The 21,645-nt window shown below is 45.7% G+C and overlaps 1 protein-coding gene across 1 annotated transcript in view; it reads left to right on the forward strand.

Annotated features, from left to right (window-relative positions):
* LOC132570382 (transient receptor potential cation channel subfamily V member 6-like) overlaps window positions 1–21,645 on the forward strand; it is a 263,573-nt gene that overhangs the window by 217,271 nt on the left and 24,657 nt on the right. The window contains exons 4-8 of the mRNA XM_060236948.1: window positions 15,184–15,282; window positions 16,110–16,285; window positions 18,355–18,501; window positions 19,430–19,642; window positions 21,111–21,197. Coding sequence (XP_060092931.1) covers window positions 15,184–15,282; window positions 16,110–16,285; window positions 18,355–18,501; window positions 19,430–19,642; window positions 21,111–21,197 — 722 coding nt within the window. The remainder of the gene's footprint in view (window positions 1–15,183; window positions 15,283–16,109; window positions 16,286–18,354; window positions 18,502–19,429; window positions 19,643–21,110; window positions 21,198–21,645) is intronic.

The following is a 21,645-nucleotide window of genomic DNA, read 5'->3' on the forward strand; positions in this document are numbered from 1 at the left end:
GTTTCTCTTTCATTTCCCTTTTGAGAGTTCTGGCGCTGATTTTTCCTGGAAAAAAAAGCCCTGGATGCAGGAGTGGAATTCTAGCAGGAGCTACTTTGCATATTAGGCCACACCCCTCTGATGTGCCCAATCCTACAAGAGCTTGCAAAGGAGCTCCTGCTAGAATCCCACCCCTGCCTGAATGTATGTATGAATTGCCTGGCAATCAACTGGAGACTGGGAGGGTGGGGATACGGAGAGGCAGCTGAAAGTGTGAAATAAACTTCCTGCAAAACATGGAAGTGACCTCACACATCTCTAGGAATGGGTGAAAACTGTGGCAAAGCCATAGCATTTTCAGTGATTCGTAACGAGGACTGACATTGCTTACAGGGGGAAACACTGAGGATGTCAGTCCTTCCTAGGAATCACGGGAAACCGTACGGTTTTACCACCGAATTTCAGCCAATTCCAAGACAGGCATGATGTTACTTCTGGATTTTCCAGGAAGTAACGCCATGCTGTTGGCTAACAGCCATTTTTTCTCTTTAGTATGGCCAAGAGCCATATTTTTAAAATTGGTTAGCAATCCAGAGTATAATTATTGCGGCTATAATGCAGTTATTCTCTCTTTGTATTATGCACCAGGGAGCAAGGGAATAGCAGAGGATGGAGAGAGAAAAATTAACATGAATTACTATTATTAGTAGTACTTCTCCAGTTCCAACTATAATAGAGCGTCTCTCCTAGCTCTTTCCTTTGAGCGCAATTAAACCCATCACCCATTTTTTAAATGGCTGGTGTATCATAAAATGTAGTGTTTTTAAGCAGCATCCCACTATCGGAGTGCTGATAGCATCCTGCAATTAAACGTGGGCTCTGTGCATAGTTCTGCTCCTTAAATGTTAATCAAAGCTGAATAAAATACAAATCAGATGTGTATTTATTTTTAACCCTCAAAGCAGGGTTTCAGGAACTTCTGAGAGAGCAGGCAGATAGGAGAGAGCTATCCCAAGGACTTGTGGGATTCTGCTTTTATGGCTGCTAGACAGAGCAAGAGCAAGCCCTTGGTGGGTCAGAACAGAAGTGGGGTCTGTCAGCTGTGGTGGTAGGGTTGCCAGCTCTGGGTTGGGAAATACCTGGAGGTTTTGTGGGTGGAGCCTAGGGAGGGTGGGGTTTGGGGAAGGGAGGGACCTCAGCTGAACATAATGCCACAGAGCAGCCATTTTCTCCAGAGGAACTGATCTGGGTCATCTGGGGAGATCTCCAGGTGCCACCTGAAGGTTGGCAACACTACATGATGGACCCAATGGGAAGAGATGGAATCTGGAAATCAAAGGCAAAAAAAAAGAGCCCAATCTTTTGGGTCAATGGTATAGCCATAGGGCAGGGGTGGCCAACAGTAGCTCTCCAGATGTTTTTTGCCTACAACTCCCGTCAGCCCCAGCCAGCATGGCCAATGGCTGGGGCTGATGGGAGTTGTAGGCAAAAAACATCCGGAGAGCTACCATTGGCCACCCCTGCCACAGAAGAACTAGAAGGATTTGGGGTGAGTCCTGGAACAATCTGGAATTTCCTGGTTCTTCTGGCACCAGTACTGGTTACATCGATATTGTTTTTATGAGTTTGACCTCTCAAATATTAGCTGGTTGGCAACATAAACGTTTCCAGAGTTGTGAAAAATTCCATTTACTATGCATAGAATTGCCCCTAATTTGATTTGGTAAGCTGTGACATTGATTTTAAGCAAAACGAACTTTGTGCAAAGCTAAGATGGCTGTGCGTTGGAAGGCATTTTTACGTCTGTTGCAACAAAATAAGCTGGGAGTTTTTTAACACGTTAAAAGACTAAGATTTATAAAAAAAATAATTTTTCCATTGCAAATAATTTGTGGCTCATGTTTTCTGATCATTGCAATAATACTGACTGCTTCTATAATATCTAGAACCCCCCCCCCCCAAACCCCAGACATTCCTTTCACGCTATTTGGATCTGTCGCTTTGTGTGGGCACAGCTTCTTGTTTCTCCTTCCATACAATGAACAGAAGCCAAATTTCCCGCTAGATGTACCAAAGATTAAACAAAAATCCCCAAAGGAGGCAAAAGGGGAAAGGCAGGAATCTGTGCCAGGCTGGTTTGAATGAGTCCAAATTTTTCTACCTTGAGGGTGATGCCAGTTTCCTCATTTGAGGGCATGTGCTGGCACTGGGCCCAGAGTTTTTTAATTAAAAAGGGGTTTGAGGTGTGGCGGTTGGGGCCTCATCCTCTTGCTTCTGGTTGACCTGCCTCCCCTCAGCCAGGTTTTGTTTTCCTTAATTGAGGTAATCCCTAGTGGCGTGCAAGCACAAGAGCTGATTCACGCCGGGCTTCAGGCCTTGGTATTCTTCCCACGCTCCCAGACGTGGCGAGCTGGCAGCCTGCCCTTGGAAAATCCAATGTGGGAAAAGAGCAAACATGAAATCTTATGGTTTTGTCATGCTTTATTGACAGAGAGTCAAATTAAATAAGCTCTCCTATTTTAAAAAAAATTCTCCCCAAGAGGATTGATTGGCACCTGGATTGGATTTGCCAGATGTCTATGAACTTGGGTAGAGGGGGTGTCTCCTCCTGCACAAAACAAAATTCCTTTTAGTGGCGCTTGTCATAGTGTTACAAGAACCCCGTGGCTCAGAGTGGTAAAGCTGCAGTGCTGCAGTCGGAGCCCTCTGCTCACGACCTGAGTTCAATCCCAGCGAAAGCTGGTTCAGGTAGCCGGCTCAAGGTTGACTCAGCCTTCCATCCTTCCGAGGTCGGTAAAATGAGTACCCAGCTTGCTGGGGGGAAAGTGTAGATGACTGGGGAAGGCAGTGGCAAACCACCCCGTAAAAAGTCTGCCGTGAAAATGTGAAAGCAACTTCACCCCAGAGTCGGAAACGACTGGTGCTTGCACAAGGGACTACCTTGACCTTTTTGTCATAGTGTTAAGTACTTCCGTAAAATCAAAGTTACACTATCAAATGTGTTTTTAATGTTAGGGATTTCTGTTTGAAATGCTATTTCTTGATCTCAAACAGTGCGATGGATCAAATAATCACTGAGAGGCATTTGACATGAAAAAGCAAAAACATATTTATTTCTTCTGGGAAAAGGGTACTGGGAGATAAAACAACAAACACTATAGAACGACATGCTTACACTAGAAGATCATGTGCTTAATGGAGGCTACTTCCTCTTCCTTCTTGACCTCTCTGCCTGAACAAAGGAAGTCACCTGACTAACTGACCAAACAGACAAAACAGGTTTTCCCGCTTCTAGACCTTGATTGACAGCAGTCAGCATCTTCTTCCCAGGTAATGAAGACAATAGGGAATCAGGCACAGTGTTAACCCTATAATGACTGGAACTTTAGAACATTGCACAGGACATACAAAATAGATACATATTTCCAACATTTAATACATTTGCTGATGTGAGCATAGGAATCGACATGGTTTTCCTGTCCTCCATTTTATCCTCGCAATAACTTTGTGAGGCTGAGAGAGTGAGAACGGCCCAAGTTCCTGTCAGTATATGTTGTGACTAACAGAAGAGATTCAGATCTGGGTTAGAAAGGATTTGAACCCGAGTCTTCAAATTTAAGGTTTCCAGACTCCGGGTGGGGGTTCTTCTGATTTTTGGGGCCCCAACCTGCTGGCACAGAGCTGGCTGGCAGGGGGACCCCCCCCCACCCCCAAAGAGCTCTGTCAGTACCTAACGTACCCTACTTGATGACATCACTAGTGAGTGACGTCATTGATCATTGCACCATGACACATGGGGGATGCTCTAGCATTTGGGTACAAACTATGGCACCAGTGTTCCCTCTAAGCTGCATTAGTGTGAACTAGTTTACAGGTTTTCTTAGCCTCCGGCTCACATATCTTTGTCTTAGCTCAGGAAAAATGGCCCCAGAGTAGGCCAATTTTAAGCAGTAGCCAAATAGCTCGCTCACAGCTTTAATGCCAGAAGCTCATAAAGTAGAATTTTTGCTTGCAAGACTCCACAGCTTAGAGGGAGTATTGTTATGGCACCATAGAGTTTTTAACCCAAATGCTAGAGCATCCCTTACGTGATGTGCCCAGCATAATGACATCACTTCTAGGTAACAGGCAAGACCAAGAAACCCTATTCCAATTCCTATCCAGCGCTCCAGTGGCTACACCACCCTGGGTCCCGTGATGTGAGGAAGAAGGATTTGTTGGATCTCCTAGTAGTCAGAGACAACTTAAGACATTTTGGTGCTTGAGAGACGCAATCCAAATGATATTTTCCTTCACCGTCTATGACTTTTGTCATGAACACAGTAATTAAGAGTAAGAAATTATATCCTCCTGTGATGACAGTCTAATAATAAACCAAATACATGCAGGCAATTTGCTGCCTTTTAAAGGCACTGTAAAATGCGCTGCCTGAGGAGTGTCTCACCCTCTCTGTCTGTTGGCAAGGCCAGTGCTGCATTCCTTGAATCTTCACCTGAATTTGAAGTAGGAAGGATGTTTGGGGATTGCCCTTGGAGGAAAACATCTTCGGAATTTTAAAGGGAAAAAAGGGGATTGCCAGTGAGGCTGCTGTGATGTTTTCAGAAGGGGTTTTCCTTGCCCTTTGGTTGGCGCTGGATTTTTACCTAAACCAAAACTCAAAACCAGTTGGGGAATTTTGTCCAGAGGAGCAACCTCTGATTGAAACAAATCTAAAGACTTCTAATAAAACTAGCCACGTTTCTTTTGCCTCCCTTGTTTCTAAAGAAGCGATGAACATCTGAACATCTGAAGCTGCTTTATACTGAATCAGACCTTTCGTCCATCAAAGTCAGTATTGTCTTCTCAGACTGGCAGCAGCTCTCCAGGGTCTCAAGCTGAGGTTTTTCACACCTATTTGCCTGGACCCTTTTTTGGAGATGCCAGGGATTGAACCTGGGACCTTCTGCTTCCCAAGCAGATGCTCTACCACTGAGCCACCGTCCCTCCCCGATATCACCTGGGGAAAGCCTGTAAGTGATATCTTGAAGAAATGGGAGACTGAAGATTCACTTCTTGATCTCAGATGGCAGGTTTTTCATATTTTCAAGGGATATTTTACATGGAACCTCTGAAAGCCAATTTGGTGCAGTAGTTAAGAGCAGTGGACTCTAATCTGGAGAACCAGATTTGATTCCCCCCCTCCTCCTCCACATGAGCCCAGTGGCGCAGAGTGTTCAAGCTGCAGTACTGCAGTCTAAGTTCTGCTCACGACCTGAGTTCGATCCCTGGTGGAAGCTGGGTTTTCAGGTAACCGGCTCAAGGTTGACTCAGCCCTCCAACCTTCCAAGGTTGTTAAAATGAGTCCACAGCTTGCTGGGTGGAAAGCGTAGATGGCTGGGGAAGGCAATGGCAAACCACCCCGTAAAAATTCTGCCATGAGAATGTTGTGAAAGCAACGTCACCCCAGAGTCGGAAACGACTGGTGCTTGCACAGGGGACCTTTCCTTTTCCTCCACATGAAGCCTGCTGGGTGACCTTGGCCCAGTCACAGTTCTCTCAGGGCTATCAAAGCCCCATCTACCTCACAGGGTGTCTGCTGTGGGGAGAAGAAGGGAAGGCAACTGTAAGCTGCTCTGAGAGCCCTTTGAGAAGTGAAAAGTGAAGTATAAAACTACTTCCTCCTCCTCCTGCACAGGCCCCCTGTGTAGTACCAGCATGTTTTTGAGCAGAATCATTTCAGGGGGGCTCTCACAGGAAAACATCTGACTAGACAGGACTCCGAGGTCTTTCCATTTCCATCTTTCTGCCTAAGCAACTGCAGGCAGCACTGTGGTTTGGGACAACTTAGGCATTGTGAGGGCATGTCTCCCCACTGAGCCAAAAAATTACCTCAGAGTACTGGAACTTGACTTTGGGGGAAGGCTCATCTTCTCCTGGAGCATTGTCTGTTGAAGGCATGTCAGGATTGGCTTTGTTATCTATCCAAGTCAGAAGCTGAGCCACGCCGGATGGTGGGTTCATTGACAGACCTGAAATTAGGCACAGACTAGACAGAAATGTGGATTTGTCTGCTAGACCGTTGACTGCTCAATATCTCTATCCCCATTTGAACAAGCAAGCTTCGACCATGTCTTCTCAAATTCTGGGTTTGTTTTGTATTTGCAAATGACACTTTGCAAAAAAGTCTGCTTCTTGAAGGGTTTTCTAGCTTTGGTTTTGACATATCCTAAAATGGATGGTTCCTCTGAGGTAATTCCCACTGTGTGCTGAGGGTCACTGAGAGTCACAGGCTCAATGCCCAGCACCTCCAGTTAAAATAGATCTCAAGTTATGAGTCTGGAAAAAAACACCTTTCCACTTGGGACCTTGAAGAGCTGCTGCCAAAGTAGAGAATTTGCATGTCCATAATCATAACATATCCAGAATTGCAAAATCTCACTCTGTGGTTGAAAGGTCCTTTGAAACGTGGAGTGTGCCTTTCTTTTCAGACATGTTGAAAAAGTCCGCTGGTTGAGAGATGAACTGAGAGCTGAGATGCTGTTGACAGTTAGGTCTAGTTCACGAATCACTCTAATGCTCAACCCATGGTCCCAATTGTCCAAGGCCAAATACCTTGTTCCCATAGTTGAAGCGTCATGTGATATTGTCTTCCCATTCTCCCCAAGTCTACCTGGTGGGAATGGCTGAGTCGTGATTCCCGCCCCCCTTCGTTCTGAGGGGTGCATCCTAAAATTTTATACGGTATGCACATCTGTATGGAGATACACCACTGTCCGGTTTGGATTTGTTAGCGGCTGGGGGTGGATAGCATGCTGTAAAGAGGTTAATGTTTTTGTTTCTCATAAGTACACCCAGCACTATAGATCCCTGTCACTTAGAACTTGGCGTTGCAAAGAATGCCATCATTAACTCAATGGCTGGGCAAACTTGCCACGGTCAAATTTCCTTGCTTCTTACAATTCATGATCAGATCACCTTGACATTGTTGTCGAAATTTATCCCCAGCATCACGTCCAACAGCTCTGTGTCCCTGCAGCAGTTGTTTGTGCTCCGGGGCCAGGTCATGTCTTTATTGCAATGAGTAATAAATAATAAACTTGAGCAAGTCTTCTGAGTTACCAAATAAGAGCAATGTATCCCCTGGGGCCATGATTAACGTGACTTGTCAAGCATAGAACGGCTCACAGTTGGTCCACTTTTTATACACCTACACGGTTGAATGAAAGAGAAGAGACAGAAATAGATCCATAGCTCTTTCTCTCACAGGATGTGACATAGCTAAGAACCTGTTTCGGCTTCTTCTCTTTGCACTCTGATATGTAGGGTTACCAGATGTCATCTTTTTAGAGGATGTGTACTCTTTTTTTGGTGTTCATCCTCTTTTGGACTCTTTTTTTTAAAAAAAAAAACTGATAACAATGTTGTCTTTTGGGGTTGGGAGGTTAGGACAGCTTCAAGAGGGGATTGGATCAACATATGGAGTAGAGGTCCATCAGTGGCTATTAGCCATAGGGTATAGTCGGAACTCTCTGTCTGGAGCAGTGATGCTGTGTATTCTTGGTGCTTGGGGGGACAATGGTGGGAGGGCTTCTAGTGTCCCGGCCTCACTGATGGACCTCCTGATGGCACTTGGTTTTTTGGCCACTGTTTGACACCAGGTGTTGTACTGGATGGGGCATTGGCCTGATCCAACATGGCTTCTCTTATGTTCTTATGAATATTCCTAGTTAGTAGTAATTTCACAGTTTAAATAGTAGAGGTATTTAAAATGAGATTTGTCATAGTGATCGCTTGTTTGAACTTCAGCCAGGAAATCCTCTTTTTTGCTTTCAAAGTACAGTAACCCTAAAGTGTGTAAATTCCTGGATAAAGCTTCCTCTACACTTTGATCAGTCTGTGTACCTCTGTTGTGTTAATCACACTTTGCCAACAATTAATAGTTTGTGTCGTTCAAGAATAATACTAATACCATTTGCTTTTCCTTTTGCAACTGGTATGAAAAAAAACCCTGAGAAGTTATGGAACCTATTGCAAAAATAAGATTTAAGTTCTATCTTGGTGGTGGTTTGTGATGCTGGCAGATCCTTGGAAGAGCAAAGACAACCTTAGCCAAGTTAGCATTTAAGGTTCTTTGTGCAATTTTTCTCAGGACTCAAAAACTGCACTTTGTACGAAATGCCCAGCAGCAAGGCTTTGGTTGGTGAGGCAGGGCTTCTTCTTTGTAGAAGCCATGCTGATTTCCCCTAAGCAGGCCTTATCCCTCTGTTTTCTAACAATTTTGTGTAACTAATGGGAGCTTCTTGCATGTGTCTGACTGACTGTCTTGGACATTTTTTGAGCTGCCTTGCTAATAAACACTTGTTTTCATGTTGAAAGACAGCTTTGCTGATACAGTTTTGCTGAGGATCGTGAAGGCTGCAATCTGTAATATACAGACTTTGTTTTTGTGTGTGTGTCTTTCAGAATCTGGGAGTCTCCCCTCCTCCTCGCTGCCAAGGAGAATGATGTCCAAGTCCTCCAGAAATTGCTTGCCAGCCAAAGCTGTGATGTTCACGAGAGAGGTACTATTCAGAATACCCATGGTCACCATATTGAGGGATAGGGTAGCTTCCAAAATTCTGCCACTGAACTTCCCATATCCTGGAGCTCCAAATTACTTGCTCTTGTTTCTGAAGTAGAAACATTGCATTACATACAGTTGCCGCCTCCTAGTTGGAAAACACCTGGACACTTTGGACGTGTCTGTGAGCCGCCCTGAGCCCGCCATCGGCGGGGGAGGGCGGGATATAAAAATAAATTTATCTTATCTTATCTTATCTTATGGAGCCCAGGGAGAGTGGGGTTTGGGGAGGGATTTTAGCATTGTATAATGCCATAGAATCTATCCTCAAAGACAGCCATTTTCTCCAGGGGAGTTGATCTCTGTAGTCTGGAGACCGGTGCACATTGGTAATGTGGGTGTTTGCGAGACAAAGAAAGATGCAAATGGGGTGGAGCCCATGGCAAGTGATGCGTTCCAGACCCAGAATTTAATTTTAGGAGCGCTCCCAGTTGCACCAAAATTCAGGAGAAACAGAATGTAGTAGAACAAAATTTCAGAAAAAGAAGAGACCACAAAGAGGGGAAATTTTCTTATCCCTAATGACTAGAGGATTAAGAGAGTCATAGTTAATGGAATAAATTGTAGGGGGAAATTTGGGAGCTCTGGATGTGGCATATGGAACAGAAAGCCAAAGTGCTTTGTGTTTCCTGCCCCAAAACAAAACATTTGCATCTCCTGTATCCAAAAGGTACTACCACTGTCTCAAAAGCCCATATATCTTCTAAGAGAAGCAGAAAATTCTTCTACATGAGCAGAGATGAGAAGGAACGGGAAGTACGGGACTTGTTCCTGTACCCCTAGAGAACACCCCCTATATAAGAGCAAGCTTCCAGGTTTGCTTGGAGAACTTTCAGCATATCAGTGGAATGGCGTGCGTCTAGAGAGCCAGTTTGGTGTAGTGGTTAAGTGTGCAGACTCTTATCTGGGAAAACTGGGTTTGATTCCCCACTCTTCCACTTGCAGCTGCTGAAATGGCCTTGAGTCAACCATAGCTCTTGCAGAGTTGTCCTTGAAAGGGCAGCTGCTGTGAGACCTCTCTCAGCCCCACCCACCTCACAGGGTGTCTGTTGTGGGGGGAGAAGATATAGGAGATTGTAAGTCGCTCTGAATCTCTGATTCAGAGAGAAGGGCGTGGTATAAATCTGCAGTCTACTTCTTCTATACACCTCGTGCTCTTTCTAGGAGCGGTAGGAGAGACGGCTCTTCATGTTGCTGCCTTATACAATAACGTCGAAGCCGCCCAGCTCCTGATGAATGCAGCACCAGACCTGGTGAATGAAGCTATGACATCAGAGCTGTATGCAGGTAAGGATCCAAAGAGGGAAGATGAGAGTTAGAGTTTTACCAAGCAAGAGGTGGGGACTTACCAGCGGTAGGGGGAGGCCAAGCCCGGCATGGCTAGTGATGTCACTTCTGGCACACACCAGCAACATAGGATGCTCTGGTGTTTGGGCAAAAGCTCTTTGGTAAAAACAGCTTCTGTGTTCCTCTCTCTTCTGTGGTTAATCCAAGGCTCAGCTATACACTATGCCTTTGGTGTAGAGAGAGCCAGTTTGGTGTAGTGGTTAAGTGCACAGACTCTTATCTGGGAGAACCGGGTTTGATTCTCCACTCCTTCACTTGCAGCTGCTGGAATGGTCTTGGGTCAGCCATAGTTCTCACAGAGCTGTCCTTGAAAGGGCAGCTTCTGTGAGAGCTCTCTCAGCCCCACCCACGTCACAGGGAAGAAAATAAAGGAGATTATAAATTGCTCTGGGACTCTGAGATTCAGAGTGAAGGGTGGGGTATAAATCCAATATCATCATCATCTTTCACAGGGGAGGGGCCATGGCTTGGTGTAGAACATCTGCTTGGCATGCAGAAGGTCCTGAGTTCAATCCCTGGCATCTCCAATTATAAAAGGATCAGGTAGCAGGTGATGAGAAGGACCTCTAACTGAGACCCTGGAGAGCAGCAGTCAGTACCTACCTTGATGGACTGAGGGTCTGAGTCAGTATAAGGCAGCTTCACATGTGTGTGTACATTTGTCTGTTCACTCTCTCCACAACTCAGAATTAGCGTGGGACTATTTCTACCAGTTCATCTTTAAGAACCTGCCTCAATCTCATGTCCATTTGACAGCAACATTTTCATACACAGGACAAGGCTATAGAGATCGAATACCAGAGTGTCCATTGAGGCCCCCCCACCCCGTATAGCCATTTTCACCCAAGAGTTATTGGGTTGAGTGTATGTATGCCGTACTATGTTTTCAGTGCTTATCACATCAGGTGGAGCAAGACATGACTTCTAGCCCACAAACTAGCCCAGGGGTTATTGTGAGGCAGTTTCTGCTCATAACGTTTTCTGCCTTAATTGTTGTATGCCGTGAAGCTGCTAAGAGCATCTGTTTGTATATTGCAGGGCAAACAGCTCTTCACATCGCTGTGGTGAACAAAAACATGAGCCTGGTAAAAGCTCTGCTTGAGAAAGGGGCTGATATTAATAACCCGCGAGCCACTGGATATGTCTTCAGGCGCAGGAGTGACAATCTCATCTATTTCGGTAGTTCTGCCATTCCAGATACCATCTGCTTTTTGGGTTGTCTTTTTCTGGGCTTTGTTTTTCCTGGGGTGATCCGTTGGTCTTTAGTCTGCACTGTTTTCAGGCTACAAGTGGAATTGAGCCTCTATATTTTTCATTTAAAAAAAAAACCCCTCTGCACAAAACACCAGCATGCCAGGGAGAATGCTACTAGAATTTTCTTTCCACACATGATAGTTTTACTACACAGAGAGAATGCTTCTTTGTGGCAGAGCATTCTGTCGTGTGAACCCCCTCTCCAAGTATAAAGCAGTACAATCCAGAAACAGGATTCCTGCCTTAGAGAGAACAAGGTCTCAGTATTCTCTCTGTCCATGCCTCTGCTCTCCAAGCCCTTTACCCTTATAACTCTTCAAGGAAAAAAGAAAGAGACTTACTTTTGAAAAATGAAATCAGCGAAATAGTACATTGTTGCTATATTTCCTTACTAAATTATTATCTTACCCCTCCCTCCCCCACAAAAGTTTAGAAAAGCTCTGCGGTGCGTGTAAGGGTGTCAACTCTGGATTGGGGAATTCCTGGAGATTTGGGGGTGGAGCCTGCAGAGGGGTGAGGTTTGGGAAGAGGAGGAACCTCAGAGGGGAGGGACTTCAGTGTCTCTTACATTGTATGGTATACCACAGTCCACCCTCTAAAGCCCTCATTTTCTCCAGAGGAACTAATCTCTGTAGTTTGGAAATCAGTGGTCCGTCCAAAACATTTCTAGACCCCCACCTAGAGGCTGACAACCATAGCTGCATGTGGGAATTGTTGTTGTGGGACCCAAGCAAGGAAAATGGTGTTGAGATTGCAGGGGGGCGGGAATCACCAGGTGGAAGATGGGAGGAAGGTGCATCTTTGCTTTCAACCATGAGTACGGGATCGGGTCTGATGGTCTGATAGGGTCGGCCAGTTTTGATAGAAGGCAGCTTCGTGTGTTTCAGTGTCCCCCCACCCCGAGTGGAAAATGTGACTAATGCAGAATTTCAGCCAGGGATTTCCCAGCTCTTGCTTTTGGGGGAAGTTCAATGCCAATGTCTTAAATTAGTGCCTTAGTAATACCCTTGCCCTGGGGGATCCTGGGAACTGTAGTTTGGAGTGGCAGGGCTAGAGATTCCTCACAGATTTCTTGCCACCTGTGCCGAACTACCAATTCCCAGGATTTTTTGGTAGAGGGAGATAACTGTGGCCATTAAAGTAGTATCAAAGTGATGTAATTTGAGGTGAAGATATGCATCAGCCTCTGGAATATTATCTCATTTTCAGCAGTTCAGCAAAAAATATATATACTGCTGTCGTAAGCATTTAGCAGACTATTTCATCTCCAAATTCCTGGCTCTGCTGGAGTTTTTATTAATATTCAGCAGCTTGCGTTTGCTTCCAGAGCTTGGATCTCCAGTGGAGGTAAATCAGAATTTCCCAACTGACTTCAACAGAGCTGAGGATTCAGTGCACTCTGCTTAGATAAGGTTCCCCTGTTACCCTTTTTTTCCAGGCGGTAATTAAACTGTGCTTAGTACATCAATTTTCAAGCATTTGGGTAATGAGCCTTCATTAATTTTCCCTCAGAATAGATTGCCACACTCCAGAGAGGGAAAGGGGTGGGCGTCTTCGAATCCTGCCCCCCTCGTCTGGCTGTTTTTTGCGGAAATTGGTTTCTGGGCCTATTAGCTGGGGAAAGTACGCATCCAGAGATAATAGGTTATCATTTAATGAGAGCAAGGACTAAAGGGCATTTATCTTGCTCTGCAGTTGACTTTTTTAATCTCTGGGAACCAGGGCTGGCTACAAGTATTTTGTTGCCACAATTGATTTATTTGCTAGATTTTTTTAGTCACCACTCACCCAAAGGGTCTCGTGGCCAGGAGTGGAATTCTAGCAGGCGCTGCTTTGCATATTAGGCCACACACCCCTGATGTAGCCAATCCTCCAGGAGTTTACAAAAAAAAAGAGCCTTGTAAGCTCTTGGAGGATTGGCTACATCAAGGGGTGTGTGGCCTAATATGCAAAGGAGCTCCTGCTAGAATTCAACGGCTGCTCATGGCGACATTAAAACCAATGAAGTAAAAACAACATAAAAATAAATAACAAATATTAAATATTCATCATCATCAGCCTTTATTGGCGTAAAAGAAATCAATTAAACAGAGTAAGAGGATTACCAAGTTATACAGGATAAAAATTACCCATAATATACAAAAGATACAGGTAAAATTTAGAAACATCGTTACCAATTAAAACTATGGTTACAAAGTTCTTTGATGTATCATGGTGGCCAGAAAAATGAACTTGGCTACTATTTCATTGTCTTTCGGGGAGAAACTGCTCAGGAGCCTACAGACTTTCAAGGCATCCGAGCAGCCTCCTGAATGGGACGCAGCAGTGAGTTACGAAGCTGTGAATATAGCAAACAGTGGAGCAAGACATGAGGGACTGTTTCAACGGATGCATGGTCACAAGGACAGTATCTAAGAGAGTAGGTCGTCTTGTTAAATCTGCCAAGAAGTATGGGAGAGGGCAGGGCATTACATCTGGGAAGAGAGAAAGCTCTTTGGTTCTGGGGTGTCAATAAAAGGGAAAATTATGAATCCATTTTCCCTGTTATGAGAGGAATCTCAAAACACAGTGGGGAACAGGTTTTATTGGCCAGACTATATAATTCCTGGCATATATTAAATATTAACATTAAAGTAGTAAAATGACTGTCACTATATCACTATTAAAATGGCCCAAACATGTGGTTAGCCTCTGAAGGCCAACCAAATAATTCAGCTTGCCTTGCCCTATAGAAACTAAACAAGTCCAGTAGGGCACAGGTGTCATCCGAGAGTGCATTCCAAAGGGCAGGGGCCACAACTGAGAAGGCCCTTCCCTTGCTGACAGCTAACTGAGCCATCCTGGGGCTGTGAACCTGCAAGAGGCTCCTAGATGATGACTGAAGGGAGCGCTTGTCACTGTCGCTCCAGAGACCCAGCCAAACACCGGTAGCACTAACAGTGCCCCTGGTGGTCCCCTCAGGCCCAACCTGGTAGTGGCATGGTGCTGGGAGGCAATATTCAATATAAAGCTAGGCTAGGAATGCCAGTACTGGGCTGGCAGTCCCCAGGAGACTGGGGGTGAGGCAGACTTACCCAAATGGCATTCCCCAATTCCACAACGCTACTTTCTGCTGCATAACTGGAAATGGCACCACAACTTAACAGGATGTTCTGGAGTATCCTACGATGCAGGAGATAGCACTTCTGGGTGGAAGTGACATCACAGGATGCTGTTTCACCCTTTTCATTTCCCCCTCACTGCTCTATCAAGTGTTGACAGGGGACAAAGATCGATGGTGGGAAGTTGCCAGAGCGGACAACTGTGCCGACCTAGGCTATACCCAGGGATTTTTTTTGTAGCAGGAACTCCTTTGCATATTAGGCCACACACCCCTGATGTAGCCAATCCTCCAAGAGCTTACAGGGCTCTTCTTACAGGGCCTACTGTAAAGTCCAGGAGGATTGGCTACATCAGGGGTGTGTGGCCTAATATGCAAAGGAGTTCCTGCTACAAAAAAAAGTTCTGTCTGTACCTCAAAACATTTCGACAGGCTTTCCCGTAATATTGATGTTGTGCATTTTCCCGCCAGCCACAGATAATGGGCATAGCTACACCACAGATGGTCACGACAATCATTTTCCTATCCCAAGGAACCCTGGGATTTGTAGTTTTTGCAGTGAATGGACTAGGAGTCTCCGTTAGACAACGTTTGGCTCCCCTTCCAGAGTCCAGACGAACAATTCCCAGAACTATGGCAAGGAAATGCGTCATGTGACAGCATCACCACACAAGAGAAATAGCTTTTGGTGTGGAAAATTAAATTGTCCCCTTGAACTAGCTGCACAGTGTCCTGTTTTTAATCTTGACTATCTCCACGATACGGGACCTTTGAAACTTTGGCCTCTGAGCCTTGCTCCCAGTTCCTCCTCCTCTGAAATGCAATGGGAACTTGTGCTCTTGAAGTTGTTTGCTTTATTTAATCCTCCTCAGCACCATTATTTTTCCCCCTCTTCCTTTCTCAGGTGAGCACATTTTGTCTTTCGCCGCCTGTGCAGGGAGCGAATCGATTGTGCAGCTGCTGATTGAAAATGGTGCAGACACCGGAGTGCAAGACTCCTTAGGTAGGAGATCTTCCTAGGAGCCCTGTGGGTCTTGGGGGGGAGGAATGTGCTCTGGGGGAGAGGGGGAGTTCTGTGGATTCTCTGCCCTGTGTGGACCTCTGACTGCTTTGAGCTGTCAGTATCTGGACAGGGGAGGCAGGATGCTAAAGGATGTATTCTAAGCAATCCTGGCTGGTGCTTCATAATATCCTGATTCTTCCTGTGGGAGAAACTAAGATCCATTTTTAATACCGTCTCACAGAAATAGATTGAGATGGGTAACCGTGTTAGTCTGTCTGTAGCAGCAGAGAAGAGTAAGAGTCCAATTTTGTTAGTCTAAAAAGGTAAAGGTAATGCCCTGTGCAAGCACCAGTCATTTCTGACTCTGAAGTGACGTTGCTTTCACAATGTTTTCACAGCAGATTTTTTACGGATGTTTTGCCGTTGCCTTCCCCAGTCATTTACACTTTACCCCCAGCCAGGGGTGGAATTCTAGCAGAAGCTCCTTTGCATATTAAGCCATACACCCCTGATGTAGCCAATCCTCCAAGAGCTTACAAGGCTGTTTGTAAGCTTTTGGAGGATTGGCTACATCAGGGGTGTGTGGCCTAATATGCAAAGGATCTCCTGCTAGAATTCCACTCCCTGCCCCCCAGCAAGCTGGGTATTCATTTTACTGACCTCAGATGGACGGAAGGCTGAGTCAGCCTTAAACCAGCTACCTGAACCCAGCTTCCACTGAGATCGAACTCAGGCATTGAGCAATTAGATATATCTTAGGGTCTTCTCTCAGCGATAGTAGCTGAATTCAGGAGTGATTCGTGATTTTTCTTTTTGTGCCACTACAGGTAACACCGTTCTGCACGTCTTGGTGCTGCAGCCCAACAAAGCGTCTGTGTGTCAAATGTACAACCTGTTTCTCTGCTACACAAAGGAAGACGAGGAGCTGGGAGCCCTGGACTCCGTCCCCAATAACGAGGGGCTCACTCCGTTTAAGCTGGCGGGTGTGGAAGGCAACACCGTGGTGAGTGAGCTGGTGCAGGGGCAGGTCTTGCTGCCTCCGGGATTTAAATTTGTTACAACCTGTAGACATTTTAGAACAACGGTCTTATTGTGGTGTCCTGATGGCACCTGGGGTTTTTTGGCCACTGTGTGACACAGAGGGCGATTTCCCACACAGCTTACCGAGGAGCGAAGTCCCTCCTCACCGCGCAGCGTCTGCTCGGATTTCCCACCAACTGCTCCGCGGATTCAGGAAGTGCCGGACCTTTTGCGTCGCTAACGTAAACTAGGGTTTTAGTGATTTCCATTTGAGACGCAAAAGGTCCGGCACTTCCTGAATCCGCGGAGCAGTTGGTGGGAAATCCGAGCAGACGCTGCGCGGTGAGGAGGGACTTCACTCTTCGGTAAGCTGTGTGGGAAATCGCCCAGAGTGTTGGATTGAATGGGCCTTTGGCCTGAGCCAGCATGGCTTCTCTTATGTTCTTATGCCCTGGGGTAACCTGACACCCACTTGCTTCTGGAGTCTAGGGAATGCAATCGGATGGAACCTAGAACTGAGACCCTCATGGGCTACAGCCACATGCCTTCAGCTTGGCCAAAGTCACAGCTAGAGATGTGAAGGCCTGGAAAAATTTGGGGGAAAAAACTGTTTTTTTATCCTAAAGCCTTTTGTTTTTTTCTGAAAAATTGGAAAAAAAAAGGAAAGGAAAGGGAAAAAAATGATTATGGGATGTTTTATTTTACTATGATGAATAAAATATTTTAAGACAAGGTGTTCAAATATTTTCCAAATCACTTCTAAAAAATATGTATGGTATCAGATTGTTCTAATTTCTGTGCACTGAGGACAAGCAAGTCCTAGATCATGCCCATTCATTGAAACTTAGTCCTACGCTCCCTTCTATACACTTCCCCCCTCTTCAGTTCTTTTTATGAGAATGAGTTTTTTATTTTTATTTAATACTGTGGAGAGGAAATATGAATAATTGTTACTTATGGATTTTTAAAAATCGTTTCGTAGAGGGTTTTTTTTGTCTGTTCCACATAAACTAGTAAACAGTTCAGGAGAGCGTTGCTCCGTTTGTTACAATTACAAATAGATATTATTTAAAAAGTAAATGTTTGTAATAATTGTTTGGATACACTATATTTTTAATATGCTAGTTGTGATAATTTCATGCCAAATAAAATTGTCCATAGTCATATTTTATGTTCATAAAGTAACAGAATGACTTTCAATCTGGAAAAGAAAAAAGAAGTGCTAATGTAGCATTTTTTTTTCAATTTTTCCAAAAATTTCCATTTTTTTCTGGAAAAAAAATGGAAAAAAAACCTGGGTTTTATTCCAAGCTTCAAAATTTTTGGAACTTTTACATCTCTAGTCATAGCCTTTCTGCACATGGAGGTTTCTCCCTGCAGCCATACAGGAAGCCTGCTCTTCCCTTTGTTAGTCAGAACCCAACAGCATCTCTTAACCAAAGCAAAGAGCCAAGCCCAGCCCTCCTCTGTTTCTTCGGGTACTTTGGTAGAGTCCAAGAGGCATTGCCTTTGCACCTGCAGAGAGGGCCGATCCCAAGCAGCTTCTTCCACTGAAGCTGGACATTTGGCTTGCAGCCTCTGGGCGTTTTATGATTGACACTGTCTTCCAAGGCTGATGTGCCGATATTGGCCCTGCCTCCACTACGGCCATTTTGTGGCAGCACTAGGATCACCAGCTTGTGACTGACAACCAGCAGAAGGTGGGGGAGGCAGGGTCTTGTTGGCTGCCCGCCCCTGCTCTAATCTAGACCGATTCCCCACTAGCCTTATGCCACTCTCACGCTCCTCTTCTCTATGGAGCTTCTGTTGGATTTCACACTATCTGCCTGGGGGCTGCAACTCGCTTTGCCTTTTTCGTGTGGCAAACAGAAGCTGGTTTTTAGAGGATCTTGTTTGCTGCACGAAAGAGGTGGGGAATCCGTCCTAGTCTAGGAGAGGAAGGGAAGGCAGTTGCAAGCTGCTCTGAGGCGCCATTGTGTAGTGAAAAGCAGAGCGTAAAAAACATCTCTTCTTCTTCTAATTAAGGGGGTTTCTTTGCTTTCCAATGATCAGATGTTCCAGCACCTAATGCAAAGAAGAAAGCATGTCCAGTGGACCTATGGGCCTTTGACATCCATCTTGTATGACCTCACAGAAATTGACTCGTGGGGTGATGACCAGTCTCTCCTGCAACTTATTGTCACCACTAAAAACAGAGAGGTATTTGGGGAGAGGAAATTACAGTACATGCCTCTAACACTATGGTTTTCCAGCAGTCTTCTAGGCATAGGGACACCAGGGTATCAAAGCTTCTAGTAACATCAAAAGTGCTGATGTTCCAGTGTTGCCCATCAAGCGCCAGAAAATAAAAAAAATCTTAGAGTTTTGTATTAGTCCTTTATTTCAGTTCAGAGAGCATGCATAGTGTGGTGTTCTTAGATATAGGAGTTTGCTGGGAGATGTAGTATTGTAGGACAGGAAACAGGAAGTAGAAAGGTGGAGTTCCAGCCTGGGCCTAGGCCGCCATCCTGAATGATTCAGCTGTGGTTGTGCCAGTTTATCAACACTGACAATAATCCTGGTTTGGAATCGAAATTGTACTCATTTTCGTGATACAACCGGCAGCTGTTGGAGTGTCAGAGGAGGATCTCGGAGACCTGAGTTCAAATTCTCACTCTGCCGTGAAGTTCACTGAGTGATCTTGGGCCAAGCACGTTTCTTAAGCCTAGCCTCCCCCCCACCTCCCCCAGATTAATGTGAAGCTACAAGAGGGGAGGGAGAATTATGGCTATTCTCCTTGGAGAACAAGCGGGATGAAAATACTAGTGAGATACTTTGTCTTTTAAATCTGATGTGAGCTCCATCTTTTGTACTTAGGGCTGCCAAGACCCCCAGTCCAGGTCGGGGTTCCCCCACCCGGGAAGTTCCTAACCCACCAGCCTACATTGGGCTGGGGGAACCTCCCCTTATGTGCCGGCGACGTAGGGGGGAGTTCCCCCCCGCCAGCCCCCCACCAGCTGGAGAACGCAGGGGACTTGGCAACCCTATTTGTACTTCTTGTCATATCCTTCAGATTCACTTGCTTGGGGGGTGGGGCTGTTCTCCTTGGGAAGAGCCGCTTGACTAATCTCTTCTTTCTCTTCTCTAGGCTCGGCGCATCCTAGACCTGACCCCCATGAGCGAGCTGGTAAACCTGAAGTGGAATAAGTATGGAAGGCCGTATTTCTGCATCTTGGCGGTGTTCTACATATTGTATATGATCTGCTTCACAATGTGTTGTGTCTACCGGCCTCTGAAACGCCGGATCTATAACAGAACAGATGAAAGAGACAACGTGATATTCATTCAGAAATCCTTGCAGGTAAGGTCTAGATTATTACAGGAGACCATATCTGAACCAGTTGTCTATATTTTCTGTTAGAGCTCTGATTAACAACCAGCTTCCCCACCTAGCATAATGCAAATGATATCTTTAGGAAAAAAACATGGGGGTATTTTTGTATGTGTGCGCCTGGAAGTCATGGCAACCTCTGGTGACACCCCTACTGGGGGCATGGGAGATGTTCAGGGAGGTGGCTAAATAAAACCTGCCCTCCCAGCTGCTGGTATTCCTTGGAGGTCTCCATCCAAATACTTCCCAGAGTCAACCTTGCATGGCTTCTGAGGTCTGACAAGATTGGGCTTACCTAGGCTATCCAAGTCAGGGCCTTCCTGTAGAAATTTTTGAACACACAACAGACACATGAAGTTGCCTTCTGTTAAGTGATGCCGCCTGATCTCTCTTGTCTTGTTTAGCTTGACGGGATTGTAACTATCCAATGCCTAGAGAAAACAAATCTTAGCGCTACCATAAGATAATGTACCGAGCCCTGTATAAACCCCTAAACTCTATAAGCAAAGAAGTTAAAAAAAAAAATCTCTGGATTAAAAGGGGGAGAAATGTTCAAGGTATTCAGCAGTTTCTCTAACCGGATCTCCAAAACTGCTGCTGGCTTGCTGACCCACCACGTGGGAAAGAAATCAGCTCTCTTTTGACAATGGCCGATTTTAGACTGGATCTTCCCACCGTTTTCCAAAGCTAAATCCCCGGGGCTTTTTTTGTAGCAGGAGGTCCTTTGCAGTAGGCCCTGTATTAAAAGCTCTTGGAGGATTGGCTACATCAGGGGCGTGTGGCCTAATATGTAAAGGAGTTCTTGCTACACAAAAAAAGCCCTGCCTACTCTCACGCCACCCTGCATGTTTGGGATGTCAATCCCATAAAACAAAAGGGGCCGGAGAAAGAATGGAAAGGGAGATGGTTGGGCAGAGTTTGTTTTGTAGCAGGAACTGCTTTGCATATTAGGCCACACCTACCTCATGTAGCCAAGCCTCCTGGAGCTACAGTAGGCCCTGTACTAAGAGCCCTGGAAGCTCTGGGAGGCTTGGCTACAGCAGGGTGTGTGTGGCCTAATATGCAAAGGAGTTCCTGCTACAAAAAAAGCCCTGTAAATCTCAATCCTACATGTCTTTAGTTTGGATCACATAGAGCCAGGAAAGGAAAGGCATCCTGTGGGAGGAGGGCACCCATGTTCTCCTTGCCTGCTTTGGGGCTGCAAAGATGAAGTTAAGCATTAAAGGCATCCACAGGTCTCTTAACCCCTCATCCAGTTTAACCCCCTAAAGGTCATGGGGGAACACACAGCTGGAAACTCAACTGTACACTGGCCGCGTCTAGGTGATCGCCTGCATTTTGAGGTGAGCAGGGGACGCAACAAGATTAGCCCGCGGGAAGATATTGCAGCTGGGCTAGGTGGTGTTTCTGACAGCACGCGTCACATTTCCTTTTTCAGGAATCTTACGCCACTCCAGAGGACGACATCAGACTGGTGGGTGAGCTCATCACTGTGATTGGGGCCATCGTGATCTTGGTTCTGGAGGTAAGAGGAACCGCCTCAGCGCCTCTCTATTGTAGATATGGACTCGTGTTCCAAACCGGTAAGCACTGAAAGGAAGTCGACAAGGCGGTTGGTGGTGCAAAAGGCTGTCGAGTCACAGCCGGCTTACGGCAACCCTGTGGGGCTTTCGAGCAAGAGACCTTCAGCAGTGCTTTGCCATTGCCTGCCTCTGCATCTCAGCCCTGGTATTCCTTGGAGGTTGCCCGTCCAGATACCTGCCAGAGCTGAACCTGCTTAGCTTCCGAGATCTGATGAGATCAGGCTAGCTTGGGCTACCCAGGTCAGGGCTGTGAGCATATTCATGAATGCGAATGTAGGAAGTCTTGCTCTCTGTAAATGCTGTAAAAGGCATTTAAAAAAAAGAGACTTACAAAAGATACAGCTGGAAAAGAACCATCCAGAGTTGTTATCTTAGAGGTTATCTTCGAGA

Source organism: Heteronotia binoei, chromosome 4 (assembly GCF_032191835.1).
Source record: "Heteronotia binoei isolate CCM8104 ecotype False Entrance Well chromosome 4, APGP_CSIRO_Hbin_v1, whole genome shotgun sequence".
NCBI lineage: Eukaryota > Metazoa > Chordata > Lepidosauria > Squamata > Gekkonidae > Heteronotia > Heteronotia binoei.